The sequence below is a fragment of the Schistocerca gregaria genome, chromosome 2 (genome assembly GCF_023897955.1).
Source record: "Schistocerca gregaria isolate iqSchGreg1 chromosome 2, iqSchGreg1.2, whole genome shotgun sequence".
NCBI lineage: Eukaryota > Metazoa > Arthropoda > Insecta > Orthoptera > Acrididae > Schistocerca > Schistocerca gregaria.
The window spans coordinates 657,761,516-657,787,398 of record NC_064921.1 but is presented as its reverse complement, the minus strand read 5'-3'; the positions used below and the strand labels follow the sequence as shown (position 1 = coordinate 657,787,398).

Here is a 25,883-nt window from a genome sequence, read left to right as displayed (position 1 = left end):
ACAGAGATTTAGGAATCAGGTTTTAAATTGTAAGACATTTCCAGGGGCATATGTGGACTCTGACCACAATCTATTGGTTATGACCTGTAGATTAAAACTAAAGAAACTGCAAAAAGGTGGGAATTTAAGGAGATGGGACCTGGATAAACTAAAAGAACCAGAGGTTGTACAGAGTTTCAGGGAGAGCATAAGGGAGCTATTGACAGGAATGGGGGAAAGAAATACGGTGGAAGAAGAATGGGTAGCTTTGAGGGTTGAAGTAGTGAAGGTAGAAGAGGATCAAGTAGGTAAACAGACGAGGGCTAGTAGAAATCCTTGGGTAACAGAAGAAATATTGAACTTAATTGATGAAAGGAGAAAATATAAAAATGCAGTAAATGAATCAGGCAAAAAGAATACAGACATCTCAAAAATGAGATCGACAGGAAGTGCAAATGGCTAAGCAGGGATGGCTAGAGGACAAATGTAAGGATGTAGAGGCTTATATCACTAGGGGCAAGGTAGATGCTGCCTACAGGACAATTAAAGAGACCTTTGGAGATAAGAGAACCACTTGTATGAACATCAAGAGCTCAGATGGAAACCCAGTTCCAAGCAAAGAAGGGAAAGCAGAAAGGCGGAAGGAGTATATAGAGGGTCTATACAAGGACGATGTACTTGAGGACAATATTATGGAAATGGAAGAGGATGTAGATGAAGATGAAATGGGAACACGATACTGCGTGAAGAGTTTGACAGGGCACTGAAAGACCTGAGTCGAAACAAGACCCCCGGAGTAGACAACATTCCATTGGAACTACTGACGGCCTTGGGAGAGCCGATCCTGACAAAACTCTACCATCTGGTGAGCAAGATGTATGAGACAGGCGAAATACCCCCAGACTTCAAAAAGTATATAATAATTCCAATCCCAAAGAAAGCAGGTGTTGACAGATGTGAAAATTACCGAACTATCAGTTTAATAGGTCGCAGCTGCAAAATACTAACGCCAATTCTTTACAGACGAATGGAAAAACTAGTAGATACCGACCTCGGGGAAGATCGGTTTGGATTCCGTAGAAATGTTGGAACACGGGAGGCAATACTGTCCCTACGACGTATCTTAGAAGCTAGATTAAGGAAGGGCAAACCTACGTTTCTAGCATTTCTAGACTTAGAGAAAGGTTATGACAATATTGACTGGAACACTCTCTTTCAAATTCTGAAGGTAGGAGGGGTAAAATACAGGGAGCGAAAGGCTATTTACAATTTGTACAGAAACCAGATGGCAGTTATAAGAGTTGAGGGATATGAAAGGGAAGCAGTGGTTGGGAAGGGAGTGAGACAGGGTTGTAGTCTCTCCCCGATGTTATTCAATCTGTATCTTGAGCAAGCAGTGAAGGAAACAAAAGAAAAATTCGGAGTAGGTATTAAAATCCATGGAGAAGAAATAAAAATGTTGAGGTTCCCCGATGACATTGTAATTCTGTCAGAGACAGCAAAGGACTTGGAAGAGCAGTTGAACGGAATGGATAGTGTTTTGAAAGGAGGATATAAGATGAACATCAACAAAAGCAAAACGAGGATAATGGAATGTAGTCGTATTAAGTCGGGTGATGCTAAGGAATTAGATTAGGAAATGAGACATTTAAAGTAGTAAAGGAGTTTTGCAATTTGGGGAGCAAAATAAATGATGATGGTCGAAGTAGAGAGGATATAAAATGTAGACTGGCAATTGCAATGAAAGCGTTTCTGAAGAAGAGAAATTTGTTAACATCGAGTATAGATTTAAGTGTCAGGAAGTCATTTCTGAAAGTATTTATATGGAGTGTAGCCATATATGGAAGTGAAACATGGACGATAAATAGTTTGGACAAGAAGAGAATAGAAGCTTTCGAAATGTGGTGCTACAGAAGAATGCTGAAGATTAGATGGGTAGATCACATAACTAACGAGGAAGTATTGAACAGGATTGGGGAAAAGATAAGTTTGTGGCATAACTTGACCAGAAGAAGGGATCGGTTGGTAGGACATGTTCTGAGGCATCAAGGGATCACCAATTTAGTATTGGAGGGCAGCGTGGAGGTTAAAAATCTTAGAGGGAGACCAAGAGATGTCTACACTAAGCAGATTCAGAAGGATGTAGGTTGCAGTAGGTACTGGGAGATGAAGAAGCTTGCACAAGATAGAGTAGCATGGAGAGCTGCATCAAACCAGTCTCAGGACTGAAGACCATAACAACAACAACGTAAGTAACCAAAAATTGAGTTTTAGGATAACACATCGACTACTAGGTGTCTGTGTGCTCTGCTTGAAAAACTCCCAGATTGTCCTATCGTCTTCCTCAGAAATCTGCGATCCATCCGATATATTTTCCTTTCACTTTGACTGTCCTGGAAGCGTCGATACCACATTCTTGTAAGACAACGTCTATGTACTACTAAATCTGCATCTAATTACAGACTGCTCTGAGACAACAGCACTGGCTTCACTAACTCAATAATGGAAAACGTCGTAAGCAGTGTGGCCACTTCGCGAATAATAACACAGCTGAGTGGAATTCTCCTTTGGCAAATGGTTACTGTGCATGTGCAACAATGTCTACTTCAGAACTCACATTGTACACTTTTAGGATAGGATCTCTACAAGTAAAAAGGCGTGGTGCATGCACAGAATTTTAGATTGAAGAATTACTAGAGTACAAGTTCCAAGAGTGCAGAAACTCATTACTTCCTACAACGGACTCGGTATCTATTATCCAAAAGTATAAAGTAAGTGAAACTCGAATTATTAGAGAGGGGTATTGTCAGTTTTCCATCCTACATGAAAGGGTACGGGAAGTGGTATAGTACACTGTATATGTTACGTGACACACATTTGGTGTCCTATGGAGTATCGTTATACTTAATTCACCAGTGAGTTAAGATATACATTAGTCGATAGAATACGGAAAATGTTTTCAAGGATTATGTGGATTTCACGCAGCCTCCTTGTTTTTAATATAGTTAGCACGTTAAATTTAAGAAAATCTTTCTTAGGTAACAATTCGCTTTTTAATTGTTACCCCAGGTTGAACACATTTCCTTCTTTTTCTTTTTCATTTTACGTTGTGTTTTCAGTGCTTCCTTGTGAATCTATCTTGAGGTATAGTTAATTCGTTTCAGTAATATCACTGAGTTCGTAGATCAGCACAGTGACTGAACAGACGTTCACCCATGCGTTATGGTTACCATGAGGTCAAAAAGTAATAGAATCGTAGGGGGCTTTACACTTATCTGAGTCCTCGCTCCTATTGTTTTCTTCCCACTCCCTTTTTTTACATCGCTACTTCAGCATTTAAGTTATTTGTATCCTCCATTCCTCTCATAAACGTTGTTTCTGGCATGTGTATGAGCAGTTTCAGACTGAATCGCGGAATCAGCATGATTTGGTCCTTAAAGATCAGAAGTCGCAGATTCCTGCCATTCTCAGTACGAGGGCGATCTGATAACTGAAGAAAACCTCACAATTTACTGGATGACCTGTTTCGACATAAGCTACGTAGACGTCATCGGACCTTATGCTTTAAAATATTACAACATATTGTCCATCGGTGTTGCAAGTCGTTTCATATTGCATGTACACTTCCCAGTACGTGCAAGTATATGTAGAGATCTGTATGGAACTGGGAAGTGTGCAAGCAACGTGAAACGAGTTGCAACAGTGATGGTCAATGTGTTGTAATATTTTAAAGCATAAGATCCGATTACGGCAGCGTAACTCTGTCCAAACAGGTCACCCAAAGAAATGTTTCATTCAGCGCTCTTGGCTTGTGAAGTTTCCACTTGTTGCCCTGGTAGAATGAAACTATGAAGTTATCAGTGGAATATTTCGATGGATTCCGTAACTATAATCTTTTCTGTCAAATATTTGCCTATCACGCCACCCAAGGAATAATTTGTCACTGAATCAGTAGCTGAAGACAATGAGACCTGCATATACTACATGATGTGTTTGAAGAGCTTAAGGATTGACAGTGAGAATGGCAAGAGAGACCGTCCTACTACCACCATCTCGTACGCAGTCAACATTTGAAGTCCTCGCGACGACCAGCCGACGAAGTTATGGTTAACAGAAATGGTGTCTTTCAGGATGCGGGCTGTGCAACAACATCTGTAGGCGGGAGCGATTTGTGTAATTGTGCAGACGGCCGAGCCCGTTGCGGAACATTCTTAGGTGGTTTACAAGAGTCATTCTAATGAGATTATCCCGGCAACTCACTTGATTCATCTCTCCTTCCATTACATCAAATATTTTACGTCAATAATTACTGTGTACAAGCCTTGTTTGTAAATGAGCGTTATGGCCATCAAGCAAATGGACATATAAGTATCGGTTTGCAAACAATGAAGAATTATCATTTCAATGTACCACTGGTACGATTGGTCTGACTTCTTTTCTGGCGACGTACACTACTGGCCATTAAAATTGCTACACCATGAAGATGACGTGCTACAGACGCGAATTTTAACCAATAGGAAGAAGATGCTGCGATATGCAAATGATTAGCTTTTCAGAGCATTCACACAAGGTTGGCGCCGGAGGCGACACCTACAACGTTCTGACTTGAGGAAAGTTTCCAGTCAACTTCTCATACACAATCAGCAGTTGACCGGCGTTGCCTCATTTAAGAAGGTGAAATGCGTACCATAAGGTTTCTGCATTTGATAAAGTTCAGATTGTAGCCTATCATGACTGAGGTTTATCCTATCACGACATTGCTGCTCGCGTTGGTCCAGATCCAATGACTGTTAGCAGAATATGGAATCGGTGGGTTCAGGATGGTAATACGGAACGCCGTGATGGACCCCATAGGCCTCGTTTCACTAGCAGTCGAGATGACAGGCATCTTATCCGCATGGCTGCAACGGACCGTGGAGCCACGTCTCGATCCGTGAGTCAACAGATGGGGACGTTTGCAAGACCACAACCACCTGCGCGAACAGTTTGACGACGTTTGCAGCAGCATGGACAATCAGCTCGTAGACCATGGCTGCGGTTACCGTTGACGCTGCATCTCAGGCAGGAGCGCCTGCGATGGTGTACTCAACGATGAACCTGGGTGCACGAATAGTAAAACGTCATTTTTTCGGATGAATCCAGGTTCCGTTTACAGCATCATGACGGTCGCATCCTTGTTTGGCGACGTCGAGGTGAACGCACATTGGAAGCGTGTATTCGTCATCGCCATACTAGCGTATCACCCGGCGGATTGGTATGGGGTGCCATTGGTTACACGTCTCGGTCACCTCTTTTTGGCATTGACGGCATTTTGAACAGTGGACGTTACATTTCAGATGTGTTACGACCCGTGGCTCTACCCTTCATTCGATCTCTGAAAAACGCTACATTTCAGCAGGATAATGCACGACCGCATGTTGCAGGTCCTGTATGGACCTTTCTGGTTACAGAAAATGTTCGACTGCTGCCCTGGTCAGCACAGTCTCCATATCTCTCACCAACTGAATACGTCTGATCAGTGGTGGCCGAGCAACTGGCTCATCAGAATACGTCAGTCACTACTCTTGATGAACTGTGGTATCATGTTGAAGCTGCATGGGCAGCTGTACCTGTACACGCCATCCAAGCTCTGTTTGATTCAATGCCCAGGCGTATCAAGGCCGTTATTACGACCAGAGGTGGTTGTTCTGGGTACTGATTGCTCAGGATCGATGCACCCAAATTGCGTGAAAATGTAATCACATGTCAGTTCTAGTATAATATATTTTTCCAATGAATACCCGTTTATCATCTGCATTTCTTCTTGGCGTAGCAATTTTATTGGCCAGTAGTGTATTTTAGGTGTGACTAAGCCATGTCACATACATTCCTAAACGGAATGTTACAGTTAACTTTGGCTAAGATATCTCGTGCTTATCAATTTTTACGAATATATGTGCGGAGGGTTTCATTGGCTACTCTGCGAATGCTCAGCAAGAACTCTCCGACAGGCAAGGCCACCAACAGGAGGCGAGCTTCGCTATAAAGCCTTGAACCGCCGCTGCTAGCACTGTGAGACTTACTTCTGACAGGGGAATAACCGCGTGGCGGCGCCGTACGCCAAAAAAGCACCGAGTCGTAGTCGACGTCACTTCGCGCACCCGAGGCTCACGAGAAGCACAGGCAGTGGCGCGTGCGTCACAGCACGTGAGACTGCAGGCTGTACGAGTGCCAGTAGCCGTCTCCGACGGGGAGCGAGTAACACAGACGAGTGTAAAAACTTTACACACTGCACGTTGAAATGCTTGTAAGGTCTCCACAGCACTCGACAAAGTTGAGACCTTGACCTTCAGTGGATACCCTTGCAGTTACGTATTCACTTGCAGCGGGCCTTCTTGCTCGGAGGCGAGCTTTCGCGAAGTGTGGCGGACAAGCCGGATAGTGTGACGTCACAAGCTCGTTGCGCGGATGGGGGGGGGGAGGGGGGGGGGGTCGTGAACATTTCCTCGTGGACCCCGGCACACAAGCGGCTTGTGCGCCCGATCTACAGAAATGAGAGTGGACATCGTTTCCCAGTGTAAGAAACAGCAGCGGCGCAGTAAAGGCAGCTACGAAGAACCAAGGTTTGCGACCACCAAAGCGAAATCCATAGCGATAGTAGCGTAAATGCATTTGTCTGCCAGCAGCTGCCTGATTGCTTCGTCGTATTCCAACATGGAAGACGCTCGCTTCAGTGTTCTTTAATTACAGCAGAATTCCCGGTGACTTAGGTTTTTGTGTGTTAGTGATCCCAAAAGTGGTTATGAGCAAAGTCAGACGTCTTTGTGTAAAATTGCATGCACCAACAATTATGGTGCAAATGGCTCTCAATACTATGGGACTTAACTTCTGAGGTCATCAGTCTTCTAGAACTTAGAACTACTTAAACCTAACTAACCTAAGGACATCACACACATCCATGCCCGAGGCAGGATTCGAACCTGCGACCGTAGCGGTCGAGCGGTTCCAGACTGTAGCGCCTAAAACCGCTCGGTCACCTCGGCCGGCCAACAATTATGAAACCTCCCCATAGTGTAACAGGCTTTCTTGAAAGAAGTATCTTTCCTGTCTCAAGTTGTCTTTAATGAGATATTTCTCTGAAATATGTAGTTTTATTGCGAAAAACATTGATCTCTTCTAATAAAAATTTATCCGCCAACGGTAATGACTTACTTTCTGAATTCAAATATTTTAATCTGAAAACCATTAGAGAATTATTTCATATGTTATGTTGCTAGAGGCCAGTACTTCACTCAGTTTCTTCTTCTCTTACGCTACAAGTGAAGTCTGTTGCTTACATCAGTTTAACAGATCACACGTAATACCATAGAAATGCTGTAGAACTGAAATAAAGGCAAAGAAATATGCCACTAAAACAATCGGAGAGTGCGCTTCAACTCATAAGACCTTTGTTTCTTAATTCGGTCTGTGAGATGAACTGTGCTGTTTCATTCTACTTCTATCGGGCACTCACGACCAGTTTACACTGCTTTTGCGGATGGTAGTCGTGAACTATCGTTGAGTGGGTCTGACGAGTTTCTTAAAAGAGAAAAGTATAATAAGACATAAATGTTTGCAACACAACTAAGAAAATCAAAACTGTAGAAGGCCCAGAAAATGAATTAAAAGAAATATCCCATATGAACGGATGAACAAGCTGGTGGAAGCGAGAGAGGTGTGAAGAACGTAGTAACAGGAGAAGAATTAGCATTTCCAAATTCAGTGATCTGTTTTCTTTCAGGCAACAGAAACTGGGTAAGGTTCATCCAGTTGTTGGCTAGATAGAAGGATCTTTTGCATTCCTGGCTAAGTTGACCAGTGACTCACCGACAAATATATAATTGACAACGATACGTAAAGTTTTAATCCAACTCTCTTGTTTACAGTTCCAATTGCAAAGACACGGAAGACTGCGGGACCCTACACGTATACATTTACTTGTCTGGAATGGACTCTGACGCTAATGTTTGGTGTACGGTAGCGTATTCCACCATTCTGACAGATTAAAAAAGCACCTGCCCTCATTTTTCGTATCGCCTGTCGGCCCATCCACGAAGAAGCACGCCTTCGCTTGTGTGTGCTCCAGCGAACACATATGTGTGGACATTTCCTCATAGGTCATTAAGCATGTAGTTGTTCGTCTAGTGCATATACCACCGTCCAGAAACATATGTGTGTGGTAGTCCATAATATCACGCTTCCGACATTTTCAGCAACGACAGGTCGTAACTGAAATGCGATTGGTCCCATTACCTCGATCTCGCATTGTACGTGTCTTTGATTCTTGTCCTCGTCGACTGAGCATTATTGGTGTCAGTTCGTCAGTACCGATACAAAATTGTTCGATAGTTACTTCGCATTATCTCGATTGTTCACGAGGAGCGTGTGAGAACTAACTGCACTTCTCTTGCGCCTGTGCAATTACAGGCTCATGAATGCAGTACACAACTCTACTTCGCAACGTTGATTTCTTTCATCGCCAACGGCCGTCGCACGGCCTACACATATATTATTAACTCTGTAAATGAAATTCACCATAGTTTGAAGGTGTCATACATTACATTATAGCAGTCTCCTGTACTAACTTCAGACAGAAAAAAAACAAACTATGAACCAAATGAACTTAGAAAACTGTTGGAGCAATGAAAGCAACTACTCTTTTTATCACCTGACATTTTTCATTTCCTAGAATATCGAGGAACTGTTAAAGATGAATATTATCAACAGTATTGTGTTTTTGGCTGTAATTGCTTTCTTATATTCGGTCACTTTTAGTTAGTGAAACAAAAGCGGGCCGCGGTGGCCGTGCGGTTCTGGCGCTGCAGTCGGGAACCGCGGGGCTGCTACGGTCGCAGGTTCGAATCCTGCCTCGGGCATGGGTGTGTGTGATGTCCTTAGGTTAGTTAGGTTTAAGTAGTTCTAAGTTCTAGGGGACTTACGACCTAAGATGTTGAGTCCCATAGTGCTCAGAGCCACTTGAACCATTTTTTTTTTTTTTTGAAACAAAAAAGATAACTGAACTTTCAACGGTATTCGATCTCTTTAGATATACAATTCGTAAGAACATGGCCGAAAAAATGGATTACTTTTGAAATGGTACTCCTTTTGCTTATTATTCATAATGTACACTGTCCAGGCACTTTTATGTGACCACCTGTCAAATGGCCTGAATAATTATCTTTTGTAGCGCGGATCACTGCGAGACGTGCAGGAAGAAAGACAGAGATGTTCTGGAAGGTACCGACAGGGATGTGGAGCCAAGCCGACTCCAGGCCGGTGGATAGCTGATGTAGGTTTGAACAGCCTGATCGGAATTGTCTCACAGATTTTGGACTGCGTTTAAATTCGGGGACTGTGATGGCAAGGGAGTACGTCAGAAACATCTCGGTGCTCTTCGACCCACACACGTACAAATTGAGCTGTGCAACATGTTGCAGTGCCCCTGGTGGTAGATGTCTTCGTGCCCAGCAAAAACAAACTGCATTTAGGGGTAGACGTGGTACCCTTGTGTTGATCCATTGTGCCCTCCAGAATGACAAAATCATCCTGGAAATGCCACCCAAAAATTTCCCAAAACATAACGTTTGCTCCTTCTACATCTACATCTAATCTACATCGTTACTCTGCTATTCACACTTAAGTACCTGGCGGAGGGTATATCGAACCATTTTCATACTCCTTCTCTACCATTCTGCCCTCGAATGGCGTGTGAGAAAAAGGAACACCCAAAACTTTCCGCTCGAGCTCTCATTTCTCTTATTTTGTTATGGTGGTCGTTTCTCCCTACGTAGGTGGGTGTCAACAAAATATTTTCGCATTCGGAAGAGAAAGTTGGTGATTGAAAATTCGTAAATAGATCTCGCCGCAAAGAAAACCGCCTTTGTTTCAGTGACAGCCACCCCAAATCACGTTTCATTACAGTGACACGTTCACCTTTATTCCGTGATAACACGAAACGAGCTGCCCTTCTTTGCACTTTTTCGACGTCTTCCGTCAATCCTACCTGGTAAGGATCCCATACAGCGCAGCAATATTACAGCAGAGGATGGACAAGGGTAATGTAGGCTGTCTCTTTAGTGGGTTTGTCGCATCTTCTAAGTGTTCTGCCAACAAAGCGCAGTCTTTGTTTTGCCTGCCCCAGAATGTCATCTATGTGGTCTTTGCAATTTAAATTGCTCACAATTGTAATTCCTAGGTATTTAGACGAATAGACAGCCCTTAGATCCGTGCGATTTATCGTATACCATAAATTTATCGGATTTCTTTTAGTACCCATGTGGACGACCTCGCACTTTTCTTTGTTTAGTGCCAATTGCCACTTCTCGCACTATAGAGAAATTCTCTATACATCGTTATGTGATTGGAATTGATCGTCTGATGATTGCACTGGACCGTAAATTACATCGTCATCTGCAGACAATCTGAGGGAGCTGCTCAGATTATCACCTAGATCATTTATGTAAATCAGAAACAGCAGAGGGCCTATGACACTACATTTAAGAACGCCAGATATCACTTCTGTTCTGCTCTATAAATTACCATCTATCACTACGAACTGTGACCTCTCCGAGAGTAAATCACGAATCCAATCACACAACTCAGACGATACTCCATATGCACGCAATTTGATTAATAGTCGCTTGTGAGAGACGGTATCAAAAGCCTACAGGAAATCTAGGAATATGGAATCGATTTGAGATCCCTTGTCGACAGCACTTTTTACTTCATAGGAATAAAGAGCTAGCTGTATTGGCGTAGAACGATATTTTCTGCATCTGTGTTGGTTATATACCAACAAGGCATTTTTTTCAAGGTGATTCATAATGTTCAAGTACAGTATATGCTCCAAAATCCTACTGCTAATTAAGGTCATTGATATGGGTTTGTAATTCAATGAGTTACTCATATTTCCTTTCTTGAATATTGGTGTGACCAGTGCTACTTTCCAGTCTTTACTTGCTTACAGATGTTTCACGTCGTGCGCGCCAACAGCTGTTTGTATGACGGCGCATAAAACGTGATTCATCTACAAAAGCCACCTGTAGCCGCCTGTGGACGACCAGCCGAGGTACTGGTGTGATAATTCCAGCCTTCTTTGTGAATGGATGCACGAACCAGGCCCCTAATGCATAGACCCATAAGCGCTGAATGGTGTTGGAGACACTTTTGGTAGCCGCTTGGTTCATCCGAGCGGCCAGTTACTCATTAGTTGCACTCCACTCTCCTGTACACATCTCCGCAATTGTCGTTCACCTATGTCATGTATAGTCCGTACTACATCACGCCTGGGCGCCCATTTTCGACAAAACCATTTTAACATGCACGGTATATTTTAACTACGGTGGTACGGGAACAGTTTATGGAATCATCCATTTCAGAAATTCTTCCACCCGTGGAGCGAAAGTAAATTATTACATCCTTTTGAAGAACGTCAGATAAACAGTTCCGTTTCGGCGTCACGAGAATTACAGCACTGTTTTCCGCGTGCCCCCCCCCCCCCCCCCCCTCACGGCACGCTTTATATACTCTCTCCACTGCTAGTGCTGCTACGTTTCGTCTGTGAGTGGTTATTACAAGTTGACGTCGCACACATGTGGTGGTCATATTAATGCCAATCGACCATTTATGGGATGTGTCACGTAAACCTTACTTTGCAAATATTGCGGAAGTGGAAAGTGCTGTTGATGCACCGTTTTCGCAGAATGGCTTGCTAATCAGGGACTCGTATTGTTAGCCAAAAAACAGATTGTATTAATATTGAGAAAGTTTTTTTTATGCAGAGATACACTTCTATAAATGGATCATTGTCTGTTAACGTTAACATACTAGAAGTGGGGTAAATCAAACTGTCAGTGGTGTTTGTTGCAGGAGTCTAGTGCGAGTCGTTTGAGAGATATCGTGTTTTGAAAACTTCCTACACAGACACTTGTACACTAAAGAATAACACTAATGCATACACTATTTATATGAATTCTGACCAGTAACGAGACAGCTGACAGCAGCGGTTGTGTTCAGACTGACTACCGGCAGCGGCAATACACGCTTCCAGTCTGATATGGAACGACTTCTGCACACGTGTTAGCATTTCAGTGGAGATGTCCAAGAAGGGGATAGTAATACATCGTTGCATATCATCGGGTGCAGTTGGTATTAAAAACCAAAGGGCCTATGCATTGCAGCTCGTTTTGTAACTGTGTTTTAGTAGCAGATTTCTTTACCCTTTGAGTTCTACAGAATTTATAGAGTATTACGTGCGATCTGTTAAGCTGATCTAATCATTAGACTTCACTTGTAGACAGCGTCTTTCAGCTTTCCCCAGAGAAAGATGTCCACAGGTTTCTAAAATCCGGCGAACGGGCAGGCCAAGGTTCAATGTGTTCAATCCAACGATTAGGAAATAATTCGTGTAGGCATACTGTAGTAAGTCGTGCGCTATGGGCTGGACGGCAGTCATGTTGGCACCACAGGTTCCTTCCAGGCTGCAGAGGAACGTCTTGTAGCATTCGTGGAAAATGATCTGTCAGTAGGCTGCGATACTTGTGAGTGTTCAGTGTTTCATCTATGAAAAACGGTCCGTTTAGCTGACGGTTCGCTAACAACACACGTTTACACTCTATGGGCACTGACGCTACGCCTGAAGCAGCCAACGAGGATCGTCATCATACCAATACTTTACCTGGTCCTGATAGGTAGCAATGATTACATCACTAAACAAGATACATGATACATCTGGAGTATCCTGTCTTAATGTCAGAAATGTACAGAAATTAACACGATTCTCATAATCGTTTCCAAGCACCTCTTGATGGAGAGAGATGTGTTAGGGATGGAACCTATGTCGATGGAGAATTAGTAAGATACTTACCAGACTCATGCCACTTCCTCATGTGATTTCGCTGAGCTAACGCGCAGATCGACTGCAACAGCAGCAAGAATATTAATTTTCCACTCTTCTAGCGTCACTTATTTCCTTCTGTTACGTTGTCTAGGTGTTACACTATCACTTTCACGTAACTGGTTGTAGACATTGATGAATATGTGCCGAGTTGGTTGACGTTGATAGCTTGCCGCAGTCTTCGTACAATAACGAACTGTATTCTTCCTACACTCTCCATACTCCATAAGCATTTAGGCTTTTTCTGCGTTGATTAACCACATCGTTCACTTAAGACTCATTGCTTGAACTGTCACACACTAGCAAGTCGCATTGCACTCAAGGAACACACAAGCACACTGTAAGCAGACGTAGCCACATCGAACCTACCAACAACACAGATTGAATGCCACAAACAAATGTCGAAGTGGAAGCTTTCCAGTGTACGATACGTCGTGAATAACTCGCATTAGATTCCTGCAATAAACATCACTGGAAATCTAATTTAGAGTACTTTTTAGTTTGTTGATGTCAACAGGCATTGTTCCATTTTAAAAAGTATATGCTAGCACAAAAAATACCGTTTCTAAGTATTATTACAATTTGTTGTTCGGCTTAACAATTCGAGATCCTGACTACCAATTCATTCCGTGAAAACTGCACATCAATAACACTTTTCATTTCCACAAAATCTGCGGTTCATGTTTTAGGCGATTCATCTGTGAAGAATACTCCTGGATGATTCTGCGTGATTAAACTCACTCCATTACAAGATTCAATGTGCCTTTGATACAAAGCGTTTTCGATGTTTTAAGAAAACGAATATGATGAAATGTTCTTAGTGAGAAATGAGATTACTCATCTTTACTGCTCATATGTCCGAAGCAACACTGCCACGCTCTGAAATACATTACCCATATTCAAAAGATAAAGCGCATGTCCTGATGAAGGGAAATTGTGGTTGTAGTTGTCTTTGTGAAGCAGAAAATAAGGTAGCCAGTATTTACAATTTTTATTGTTTTGCAGGAACAGTGGAGATAACTTCATGAGTCCCTCTGGCCATTAATATAGATGTTAATAGGATATATCATTATCTGGAAAGGTATCGAAATTAACCGAAGGCTTACACTAATGGGCAATAAAATATCTTAAAACACAGTTAAATCGAATCAAAACCTCTCAGCCCGCATGAAACAGGAAAACTTCGTGCCATACAATCACAGCTTATCCCACCTCCACAAGGACAGAAGAAAGCACAAAAATCTAAAGAGAGAAACAACGTGTATTATACCAAATTACAACACACTTGCACTGCAGCTACTGATTCACTTTGAAAACAAAGGAATTGATGTAATCAGCTATGAATACGAATTAGAAATGTTTCACTGATCATCGCAAAGTGTGACATTGTCACGTGAGGAGCCGGAAAACTAGCCATTTGTGTAAATCAGACGCAGAATCATCACAGACATTACTGTTGTCTATGTGACTATGGTCTAAATCGAAAACGTAACTAAGTAAATTGAGGGAACTATCGTAATGAGAGACGTTAATGGAATTGAACGAAAATGTCAATTTTATATTTATTTTTTGTATATTAGTAGAAATTAATGAACAATAAGTTCTCAAAGTTTCAGTGATGAAATCGCAACAGATGTTCCTGAAAAGAAATTAAATGACTGACGCGACCTTCATGACACACACACTTTTTGAAGCAGTACTTCAATACTTACTCGCTGAATAGATATTCCACTGAATACTTTCAGGCAAACTTGCACAGGATACATTTAAACGGCTGTGATGTATACACTTGGGCTTCGTATATTATTTGTGACTTTTGTCAGTGATATAAAGGGCAAAAAGTTCTACGATGGATTTGGGACTGGCGATCACAACAAACTCACTTACAACATGACAGACACTCTTCAAGTGTGTTATGGGAAGATTATCAGACGGAACCTTTCAAGTGACATGAAAAGTGCAGATGGGCCACCTATTTCCACATGGTGACAACATATGGACATCCCATTCATCTTGTGTGCCACATTAGCTGAGGTAAGTGTATCCAGGCTCAGGGAGATAACAACTCCTACATTTACTAGTAGAGGCTTCCAAGTTGTATCCTGGATGCTGTCAACCCCACTTACAGCTTTCTGGCCGATCCTTAACTTCTATAAATGTGTGTTCGTGCCAAAACCCAGAATCCAAAGTAGTTTCTAAAGTCACTAATATAGAAACGACGATCTAAAACCACATATTCATCTGCTACAGCTGTCAACATCGCAAAGTAGGATACAGTTCTTTATTTAATGATGGAAAGGTATGGAGGATGTAGATATTAAAGAGAATGGACTTTAAGATACGAAATTTCACTGAGTACATCTTGAAAGAAATAGAAATATAGCGTCTCTCTGCAGCTGAAAAGTTAGATGACCACCTGATAAAGGAAACACGGCAGAAAAGAAGAAACACAAAGAGTAGGCTTGAAGGGAAAGAGGACCCTGAGTACAGATCTGGGGCCTTCTAAAGAGGTCATTTAAGAAACAACGTTAGGTTGAACGTCATACTGCATGTCCTAAAATTACTTTTTTTAAGTAAATATATCTTTTTCTCAAAATCTATGAAAGCTATAATTATGAAATTTTGTACACTTATTTCTATAAACCCTATGAATGCTGTCTCAAGAGTCAATTTTAGAATTCTGAGTGTAGGCTGAGATATGAGGCAAGTGCTTGGAATTTTGTGTGCATTTTATGTTATTCCTACAGAATGATATTTTAAATTTTATTAAAATTCTCCTATACGATTTCATCATAAAATCTCATGAGAAACGCTTACTATATGCAAGTACATTAAACAGAAATAAGTTTTTACAAATCTTTTGAATAGTTTCCTAGAAAGAGGTATTTACCTTGATTCTTGACAATATAACTTTTATATTCAATAGAAAAAAAGAGTCAAATATATGTAATCCAAGGATCTTAACAGTACATGTGTTAATTTCATGTAAAGCATGGTACAAGATTTCGTTGCCGTATCTTAGAAATTATAGATTTGGTGCATCTTTTAAGTAGTGTTTGTTTTTCATGAACGTCCCCCCATAAGTCAAGATACCGGAGCCAGAATCGGTGTGATACTAGAGTGAACAGTAGTGGCATCACGTCTTCGCCGCCTTCTGCCGATTCCGTAAGAGAGCTGAGGATCGCTGTGTCCTTTCAGCAGGCGGGCGCCACTGAGATGCAGCTGCTGCCTGTGTGGACGGTACTGGCGACGGTCGCCACTCAGCGCAGCCTGGCCACCGTCCACCTGACGTGCGACTGCCGCATGTGGCAACTGCGAGACCCCTCGATCAGCCTCCACTGCTCCAGAAGAGAGGTACGAATCTGCTCTTGGCTCAAGTGGGATATTTTCGTTTGGGCACATCTTTCTCTTCTTAATCATTTGACTACGTATGTATATTTGTAGTTTCTGGGCAGTCGTCTTCTGAAACGCTGGGGATTCTTATTAACTTATTAACAATCCTGTTCAAAAATGGCTCTGAGAGCCATGGGACTTAACATCTGAGGTCATCAGTCCCCTAGAACTTAGAACTACTTAAACATAACTAACCTAAGGGAATCACACACATCCATGCCCGAGGCAGGATTCGAACCTGCGACCGTAACAGTGGCACGGATCCGGACTGAAGCGCCTAGAACCGCTCGGTCACACTGGCCGGCAGACAATCCCGTATGTGACGCTCCCCAAACTCCTTGGAAAACTAAATGGTAGGATACATTCTTTTCATATTGTTCCCAATGACTGGAACATTAATTTAAATAACAATTCATTAGTTTTTTTGAAAAAAAAGTTAGCACTCAAACGGTATAGCGACACCTATCGAAAGTTCCGTCCTACATACCTGAAAGATCTACAGATGTTTCAAAGATTCACCAGTTTTCTATAGTCCACGTCGCCTCACATGAATATGAACGAAGGCAGAAAAGCAAGGGGAAAAAACAGCTCGGAGTTCTCTACGCCCTTTACGTTCGATCCATGTTTGAGGCATATCAACTGTTAATAAATGCCCTTACATGTAGGCGTAACTGAATTGTTGAAACGAAGAACGCACATCGTCTTTTTGCTGTGTTATCGTTATCTCGACGACGAAGGGAAAATCCCACCGAGTAACTAGTATTTTTCGGTATTTGGTGTGTCTCGTTTGTAATAGGTATTTTCAACAATGAGATTATCACTCTGCAGCTGAGCGAGCGCTGATGTGAAACTTCCTGGCAGATTAAATCTGTGTGCCGGGCCAAGTCTCGAACTCGACAAGTGCTCTACCAACTTCTTCTTTTTTTTTTCTTGCCGATCTCATTCTGTTGGTTGCATTCGTTCTAGGCGGACGTTCTGTGACACCTGTTTACGTTCATCATTGATCTAGTTACTCAGTTTTTTATTACAGAGCGTAGCTAACCCTCTGACCGAACAAGCTTAGCTACCGTGCCGGCGACTATCTGAGCTACCCAAGCACTACTCACAATCCGTCCTCACACCTTCAGTTTCGCCAGTACCTTGACTCCTACCTTCCATACTCCACAGAAGCTCTTCTGCGAACCTTGCAGAACTAACACTCCCGGAAGAAAGGATATTGCGGAAACATGGATTAGCCACAGCATGGCGGATGTTTGCAGAATGAGATTTTCATCTGCAGCGAAGTATGCGTTGATATGAAACTTCGCAGAAGAGCTTCTGTGACGTTTGGAACCCAGGAGACGACGTACTGGCAGAACTGAAGCTGTGAGAAGGAGTCGTAAGGCATGCTTTGGTATCTCAGTTAGTATAGCACTCGCACGCGAAAGGCAAAGGTCCCGAGTTCGAGTCTCTGTCCGGCACACAGTTTCAATCTCCTAGGAAGTTTTAGGTACTTTCAATTTTGTACTAATATTTGTTATTACTAACAAGCGAGCAGAAAAAAGAAATACCAGGTAGCCATAGCAGCAGTGCGAAGATTTTTGGTTTTTTCAAATGGGGCAAATGGCTCTGAGCACTATGGGACTTAACATCTCTGGTCATCAGTCCCCTAGAACTTAGAACAACACCCAGTCATCACGAAGCAGAAAAAATCCCTGATCCAGCCGGGAATCGTACCCGGTTTTGGTTTTTTAATTAACGTTATTTCAATGAGTAATTTTTATTTCTAAGACTTGCATTGCTTTGAATTATTCCTTAGTATTGAAAACATGAAAAGCAACCAGCGCTAATTTAATAACAATTCCGATTGAAACGAGCAAGAAACACACGGCATAAGAATTGGTACAGCATTGTTGAGATGATAGTGTCCATGCCACCGTGCGTCATGGCTTAAGGAACGCGTGTAGTGCAGTATGCCAGACTTGCCTCAACCTGGTCTATACGGTAGTTTCTGTCGTCGAGGGACATCCATTGTGTTGCAGAAATGCACCAATCCGGTGTCTGCAAATGTTTTTACCAAGTGACGTTGCTATGAAGTACAACTTTTTGTTTGTTTGTAAAGGATTAAAGATTTGTCTGTCATTTCTATGAAATAACGAAAGAGGAAGGTACTCATGAAACAGTAATAAATTAGAAGCTTCACATCATTTCATTCTTTGTCTGCAATAAAAGTAGAAATTAGCTGATCTGCTTCCCTTGTCTACGTTACAAGTCTTATCTGCTTGCAGCCCTTAAAAACGGACAAATTAACATGAAAACTGTAGTTTATCAATCTCAGTTTTCACCCATTAGCACTCACTAGCAGAAATGCCCGTATAGTGTTATGATCCCTAATTACAACATAACTACTGAGCATAGTTTCAAATGAGAATACTGATCATTTGGTCTAGTATTTAGTCAATTGTAACTTTTAGAGAAAAGCTGTTCATCGTGGATGGACTAAGTTTTCTTTTGTTTGTGTATTTAAATATTTTGATTCTATGTATCTTGAAACTTAGTGAGTTACAATTTTTCAATCTTTGTTCAATTTCCATGTTTATTACAGGAAATAACAGAAAAAAAACAGCAAATCGTTTATTTCAGAAACAGGATTATTAACGGTTTTAACATTCAGGAACAACTGGCATGCGAGAAAACCGATATAATCCGAAAGCGGTTGTTTCAGCGATAACCGCTATCCCCAATCTCGACACGACCCACATTGGGTAATGAAGGCGCTAATTAGGTAGTTAGCTGACGCATCAGCAACCACATAAAACGCCGGCTTATAGCTGCAGCCAAGGTAATCTTTTAGCTTCGATGCATAAGTCAAAATACACCGCACGGTACAGCGTTGTGAAATCGGATGAATCTCTTTGGAACACCTTGTATGGTATCACAATGTTCTGCAACCCTCTCTTTATTCCGGAAGTGCTACTGGTCCGTGAGTAATTAGAGAGCCTCTGTGAAGGCTTGAAGAGGAGTGCAGAATCATTAGCTGGCAGAAAGTTTCATTCGCCTGACAAGAGTTACGGTACTTTCAGGAACACACATACACAGTTTCGAAACGTGAACCATGGTTTTTCCTGAATTAGAATAAGAAACAATTGTAGCATTTAGTACTCTTCGATGCCGAGATCGTTAGAGACGGAGAACCACCCCGATTTGGGGAGGTATAGGACAGAGAATGGGACGTGCCCTTTCCAAAGGACCCATCCGTCCTTTGCCTCAAGCTATGAGAGAAACTACGAAACGAGCCTGGAAGGCATGGCGGAACCGCCAAACTTTCGAGCGTGAGTCCTGTGCCTTACCAATGTGCTACCTAGCTCTCGGGTTGTCCAAGGATACAGATTAAATAGAAATTAGTTTAAAGGCAATATCGAGAAACTCACCACAAGGCTGGCAGTGACATTTGGAAAAGTACAGCAACACACTAAGACACATTTTAGAGGGAAAACGTGACGAATAACAGAGTCATAAACCGTCCTCACACGCGACGAATTGGCTAACGTTGGCCTGGAGCTGTACAAGTTCTGTGATGCCGCTTCCTGTTATTTCATGTTGAGGAACTATAACCTCGCGTGATACATACAGTAAGTGCAGCGTGCCTCAATAGAGGCAAAAACGCCCTCTATGTCACAGTCAGAGCTTGCGACACGCCGTACCGTATTTGTCGTATTCGCTAAAAGCCTATACGTGCTAAGTTTATTTTAGAAGTTCGTACGAATGTGTGCTATTTCTAAACACGAGTACATTGAGTGTCTCTAGATAACGTGTCGTTATTGTCACGATTTGCTGTAATAAAGTGGTGGAAAAGTCATATAGGTGGTAACATTATGAATAGGATAGTTGCTACTCACCATATAACGGAGAAGGTGAGTCGCAGATAGGCACAACGAAAATACTGTCGCAAAATAAGCTTTCGGCCAACAAGGTCTTCGTCAGAAATAGACGACAAACACACACACACACACACACACACACACACACACACACACACACACACATAGAGTCAAGCAAACGCAACTCACGTCACATCACATGCACATGACTACAGTCTCTGGTAGAAGCAGCACTGCGTGTTGGGAGAGCCAACTGGGTGGGGGTAAGGAGTAGATTGGGGCGGGGAGAGGGAGGGATGCAGTTTCATATTAAATTATTTTCGTGTTTTAAAGGTACGCCGTTTTAAGCCCAGGGCACACTGAAGTTTCGTCAAAAACATGTCGTTCTTGGTAGGATTTTTTATAATGAAATGCCACCAATAACATATCGGCGACTAAAACCTTCAGAAGATCGTAACGTAAAATACAAGGCGAACATCAGTCGAGATTCAGCGCAGTGCAGTTAGTTGGGGGGGGGGGGGGGGGGGAGGCGAGGTACAAAAGAAGGTGTTGTCCGTTTGCGATTTACTGTACCCGACATTTTTCACAGTGTGATCAGCACCAGCCAGCACTCAGCGAAACTAAAGTAGAAAATTACTAAGAGTCAAGGAAATCGATGAAGTCCAGTCGAGGGTACTTAATTAAAAGAGTAAATTACTATAGGAGTAAATTTTTCTTTTACTCACAAAGTAAATTTTTTTGTTCTGTAAGTGATGGATAGCACCATCAAAGGATACGCTACTACGTTTGTACCTTATGGAGGAAATAAGACCAAAATCTGCCCCTAAGCAGTCGTAGAACTAAAGATAGAGAATAAGGTGTATTCTTGGGTTTCTGCATGTTAAATACCGAATTATACGGCTACGAAGAATATATGGTAGTAGAGGAGGAGGTAGACATCTCAAGAATTAGGTTTTTATTGGAGGGAAGAGAGCCATTTGCTGTGTATATCGACAACGATTTCAAAATGCTTGCTAGGTTCAGTAGGGCATATTTTGAGTCACTTCTTGGTAAACTGGAGCTGTTACCGTAGCATAATACTGACAGTAACTATGCCATGTCTTCTAAGCTGCGACTTCTTTGGAGACTGCGAATATTTCTCACTCGTACTTATGGAATTTGTAGCAGGGAATCTCATTAACATCCCTCGTACTACTACTGGAAAAGCTTTTAACTGTGTAATAAACAGTTTAATTGACTTAGAGCCACTACGTATGTCAATGCGACAGAACAAAGAAAATATATCAGAAACAAAAGGGAATTCTATGCACTGGTGGACTCCCGGGGCTCATTGGGGCCATACACTGGTGTGCAAAATTAAAGCAACAAACGGATATTATCCATAGTTACGTTTATTTTGCCGCAAAATAATTTAAACATGTGGTAGTAGAGTAGAAACAGCGTAAAGAATACAGAACCTAACCAACTGCAACTTACATAACAGAGAATGAAAATATTCTTCGTTTCCTCGAATCAACGGATTTTCACACACATCCCGACCACTGGTTAGTGTGCTCAGTATGGAGTGTGACCACCTCCGGCAACAATACAGGCCTGACAAAGAAGGGGCATCCTGTGAATGATGACATCAATCCTATGTGAGACAATAACGCCCCTTCTGTCAGCAAAGCTGCTCACAACTCGTGGAGAATGGTTAGTGGATGCTGACGTGATGCAGCCGATCTCCCTAGTGCATCCGAGACATGCTCTACGTGGTTCAATTCGGGAGAGCGAGCAGGCGAAGCCATGTATGTAATATCTTCCGTTTCCGGAGAAACATCAACTACCCGTGGTTTATGACGTTGCCCATTATCAGTGCGACGTCTGGGCCCACAGAACCTTGCAACAACCGCGCTTGATGTTCAAAGATATATGATAGCAGTTAAACCTTGGCGACTTACCTGCACAATTTCATGAAGAGGCATTCGACTGGTCAACATAATCTCTGTCCCTCCTTCTCGATATCAGTCTCTTTCCACAACGTTTGGCCCTGAAAATGTGTTCCAGGGGTGAAACCGCCCATAATTACTTTCCAGACCTAATCGGCACTCGTCTGTGAAAAGAACATGTCTACTGTTCGACCGTCCAGTTGGCATTTTGACGACTCCTCTTTAGACGTTCCCTTCTGTGAAGACGCATCAGAGGTAGAAATACAGCAGGTCTCCAACAATAAAGGTCACTCTACTGAAGCCTTCTGTACACCGTTTGCCTCGATATAACACGTCCAGTGAATGCTGCGAGCTCAGATGCCAGTTGCTGTGCGATGCCAGGGACTTACAGCCGAATAATGGTTCTCTCTGTTTGATGTGACACGTGGTCGTATCTGCCCTGGTCTTCGGGATACAGTTTCGATCTCTCCAATCCTAGAAACAACCAAACGAGTGACATTAAGCCATATCAGTTTGCGACTCTCCTATTTCCATTCCTTTAATGGCCCACCACTGCAGAGAGTTCGGTTGGCACCTTCTCTGTGCCGTACAGCACAGTCTGTGACTATGTACATAGCAATTATGGATATGGGACTATCCGGCAAACATTATACAATTTGACAGGTCTGGTGAGGTCATCGTTGATGTGGTTGTCCGTCGAACGGTATGCCATTTTCCGTGGACATCATGTTCGTACAGATATTTGTTGACAGTTTGAATAATTATATCGTGAATTAGACACAGAGCGGGGAAACAGTAGTTTATTATTTTAATTTAAGATGCTAGTGCTGACTATGTACTTATAACCATACCTTGTACTTCGGGAGCACTAGCATAAATATACAGATACCACAAGAATTTCTTAACTATACACACCAATCATCTGTGATGGCAATATGAAGATTTTCAACATGGTGCTGCAGATTTTGAAAATGGAGAGTATAATGGGTTGCTAGTTGAAGAGAGCGGATATGCTCCCTCCGGCCACCATATTACTTCTGTTTTTGAACCTTAAAAAGGAGCCGGAGGGTGCTACAATAGACCCCATATTGCAACCAGATATGTAATAGTGCGTACCTTCGTTGTTCAGGAGATTCTCATAAAACAATGTGATATTAACAACACAAATGTGGGACTGTTATTGTGGCTGCTGCAGCTCTGCGAAATTATTTTAAAGAGATTGGAGATTTGTTTCACCCTGCTGCTGTGGAGGTGAATGACATCTACCACTATGCATTTCACGCACAAGCACATACTGTAAGCCATTCCATCAAAAGGTTTATTATACACTCCTGGAAATTGAAATAAGAACACCGTGAATTCATTGTCCCAGGAAGGGGAAACTTTATTGACACATTCCTGGGGTCAGATACATCACATGATCACACTGACAGAACCACAGGCACATAGGCACAGGCAACAGAGCATGCACAATGTCGGCACTAGTACAGTGTATATCCACCTTTCGCAGCAATGCAGGCTGCTATTCTGCCATGGAGACGATCGTAGAGATGCTGGATGTAGTCCTGTGGAACGGCTTGCCATGCCATTTCCACCTGGCGCCTCAGTTGGACCAGCGTTCGTGCTGGACGTGCAGACCGCGTAAGACGACGCTTCATCCAGTCCCAAATATGCTCAATGGGGGACAGATCCGGAGATCTTGCTGGCCAGGGTAGTTGACTTACATCTTCTAGAGCACGTTGGGTGGCACGGGATACATGCGGACGTGCATTGTCCTGTTGGAACAGCAAGTTCCCTTGCCGGTCTAGGAATGGTAGAACGATGGGTTCGATGACGGTTTGGATGTACCGTGCACTATTCAGTGTCCACTCGACGATCACCAGAGGTGTACGGCCAGTGTACGAGATCGCTCCCCACACGATGATGCCGGGTGTTGGCCCTGTGTGCCTCGGTCGTATGCTGATTGTGGCGCTCACCTGCACGGCGCCAAACACGCATACGACCATCATTGGCACCAAGGCAGAAGCGACTCTCATCGCTGAAGACGACACGTCTCCATTCGTCTCTCCATTCACGGCTGTCGCGACACCACTGGAGGCGCGATCCTCGATGTTGGGGCGTGAGCGGAAGACGGCCTAACAATGTGCGGGACCGTATCCCAGCTTCATGGAGACGGTTGCGAATTGTCCTCGCCGATACCCCAGGAGCAACAGTGTCCCTAATTTGCTGGGAAGTGGCGGTGCGGTCCCCTACGGCACTGCGTAGTATCCTACGGTCTTAGAGTGCATCCGTGCGTCGCTGCGGTCCGGTCCCAGGTCGACGGACACGTGCACCTTCCGCCGATCACTGGCGACAACATCGATGTACTGTGGAGACCTCACGCCCCACGTGTTGAGCAATTCGGCGGTACGTCCACCCGGCGTCCCGCATGCCCACTATACGCCCTCGCTCAAAGTCCGTCTACTGCACATACGGTTCACGTCCACGCTGTCGCGGCATGCTACCAGTGTTAAAAACTGCGATGGAGTTCCGTATGCCACGGCAAACTGGCTGACACTGACGGCGGCGGTGCACAAATGCTGCGCAGCTAGCGCCATTCGACGGCCAACACCGCGGTTCCTGGTGTGTCCGCTGTGCCGTGCGTTTGATCATTGCTTGTACAGCCCTCTCGCAGTGTCCGGAGCAAGTATGGTGGGTGTGACACACCGGTGTCAATGTGTTCTTTTTTCCATTTCCAGGAGTGTATATAAATCATATTCATTCACAGATTCCTAAATTGCTCGAGTACTTGCATGTAGAACTGGAACCTGAACTTTGTTCCATTCCACTCTTGAAGTTTTTCGTTAATTTTCATTTTGAGGTTATGCTCTTCGTCTAAAGATTAGTCTTTCAATCAACATTTTTTCTACACTTTATTCCTCTCGTATTAAACGCACTTTCAACGAATGAAGCTCGTCTTCCTTTTTTCAAAAACTCCCTGTTCTACACTATAACCGCCTTTTTTTATGATTTCTGATAAGCTCCAAATAAAAAAGGCGAGTTTCACGACTGTGGGATAAATTTTCTCCTTCCATTAAAATCTACGGAATGGTTATTGTCATCGATGTTGCTTGAAAGGATCACATTGTTATCTGTTGTGTCATTGTCCTCAGTTCCATTTATTGTCCGAAAACTTGAGAGATCACATCTACAACCATTTGGTTTATATTATTTATCTTCGTCTCAACCACTCCACTTTCAGTGGACTCGCATTCGGGAGGACGACCGTTCAAACACGCGTCTGGCCATCCTGATTTAGGCTTCCCGTAATTTCAACAAATCTATTCAGGCAAATGCCAGGGGGGGGGGGGGGGGGTCCTTTAAAAGTGCACGCCCAATTTCCTTCCCCATTGTGGACAGGACCGGTGACCTCTGTGTCGTCCCTTTCCCCCAAATCAGCCAACCAACAACTGCCTGTTTGGAACTGTTCTCTACAACATTTAGCTTTAAGTTTCTTCGCCTCGCTTCCATGTCCTTCCAAATTACTGTAAGCTCTTCTTGTGAGGATTGTGTAAGAGCTTCTGCGCGTATCTGTTTTTCATTTTAGCAAGTTGAGATCGTGCATTTTAAATTCATTACTTAATTACTTCAACAAACCACTCTTTTTCACTTTCTGGTATCTTTTTTTAACGTTTCCTAACACTTAAATTGTCCTTGGCTACCTCCATTTGCTGTTAGCTCGCACGTGAAAACATTGTTAAATGGTGCCACTTAAATTAACACGTGTCGCCCGCAAATGATACAGACACTAAACTGTAGATAGAGGTGGAA

At 42.9% G+C, this 25,883-nt stretch overlaps 1 protein-coding gene across 3 annotated transcripts in view; it reads left to right on the top strand.

The window, feature by feature from the left end:
* The window catches only part of LOC126334700 (macrophage mannose receptor 1-like), a 75,603-nt gene that overhangs the window by 6,377 nt on the left and 43,343 nt on the right, over positions 1 to 25,883 (top strand). Inside the window, exons 2-3 of one of the 3 annotated variants that reach the window (XM_049997204.1) lie at positions 10,964 to 11,065; positions 16,094 to 16,246. In XM_049997204.1, the coding sequence (XP_049853161.1) occupies positions 16,109 to 16,246 (138 nt within the window). In that variant the 5' untranslated portion in view covers positions 10,964 to 11,065; positions 16,094 to 16,108. Of the gene's footprint in view, positions 1 to 10,963; positions 11,066 to 16,090; positions 16,247 to 25,883 lie in introns of all 3 variants that reach the window. The other 2 variants (XM_049997202.1, XM_049997203.1) reach the window with 2 other exon arrangements.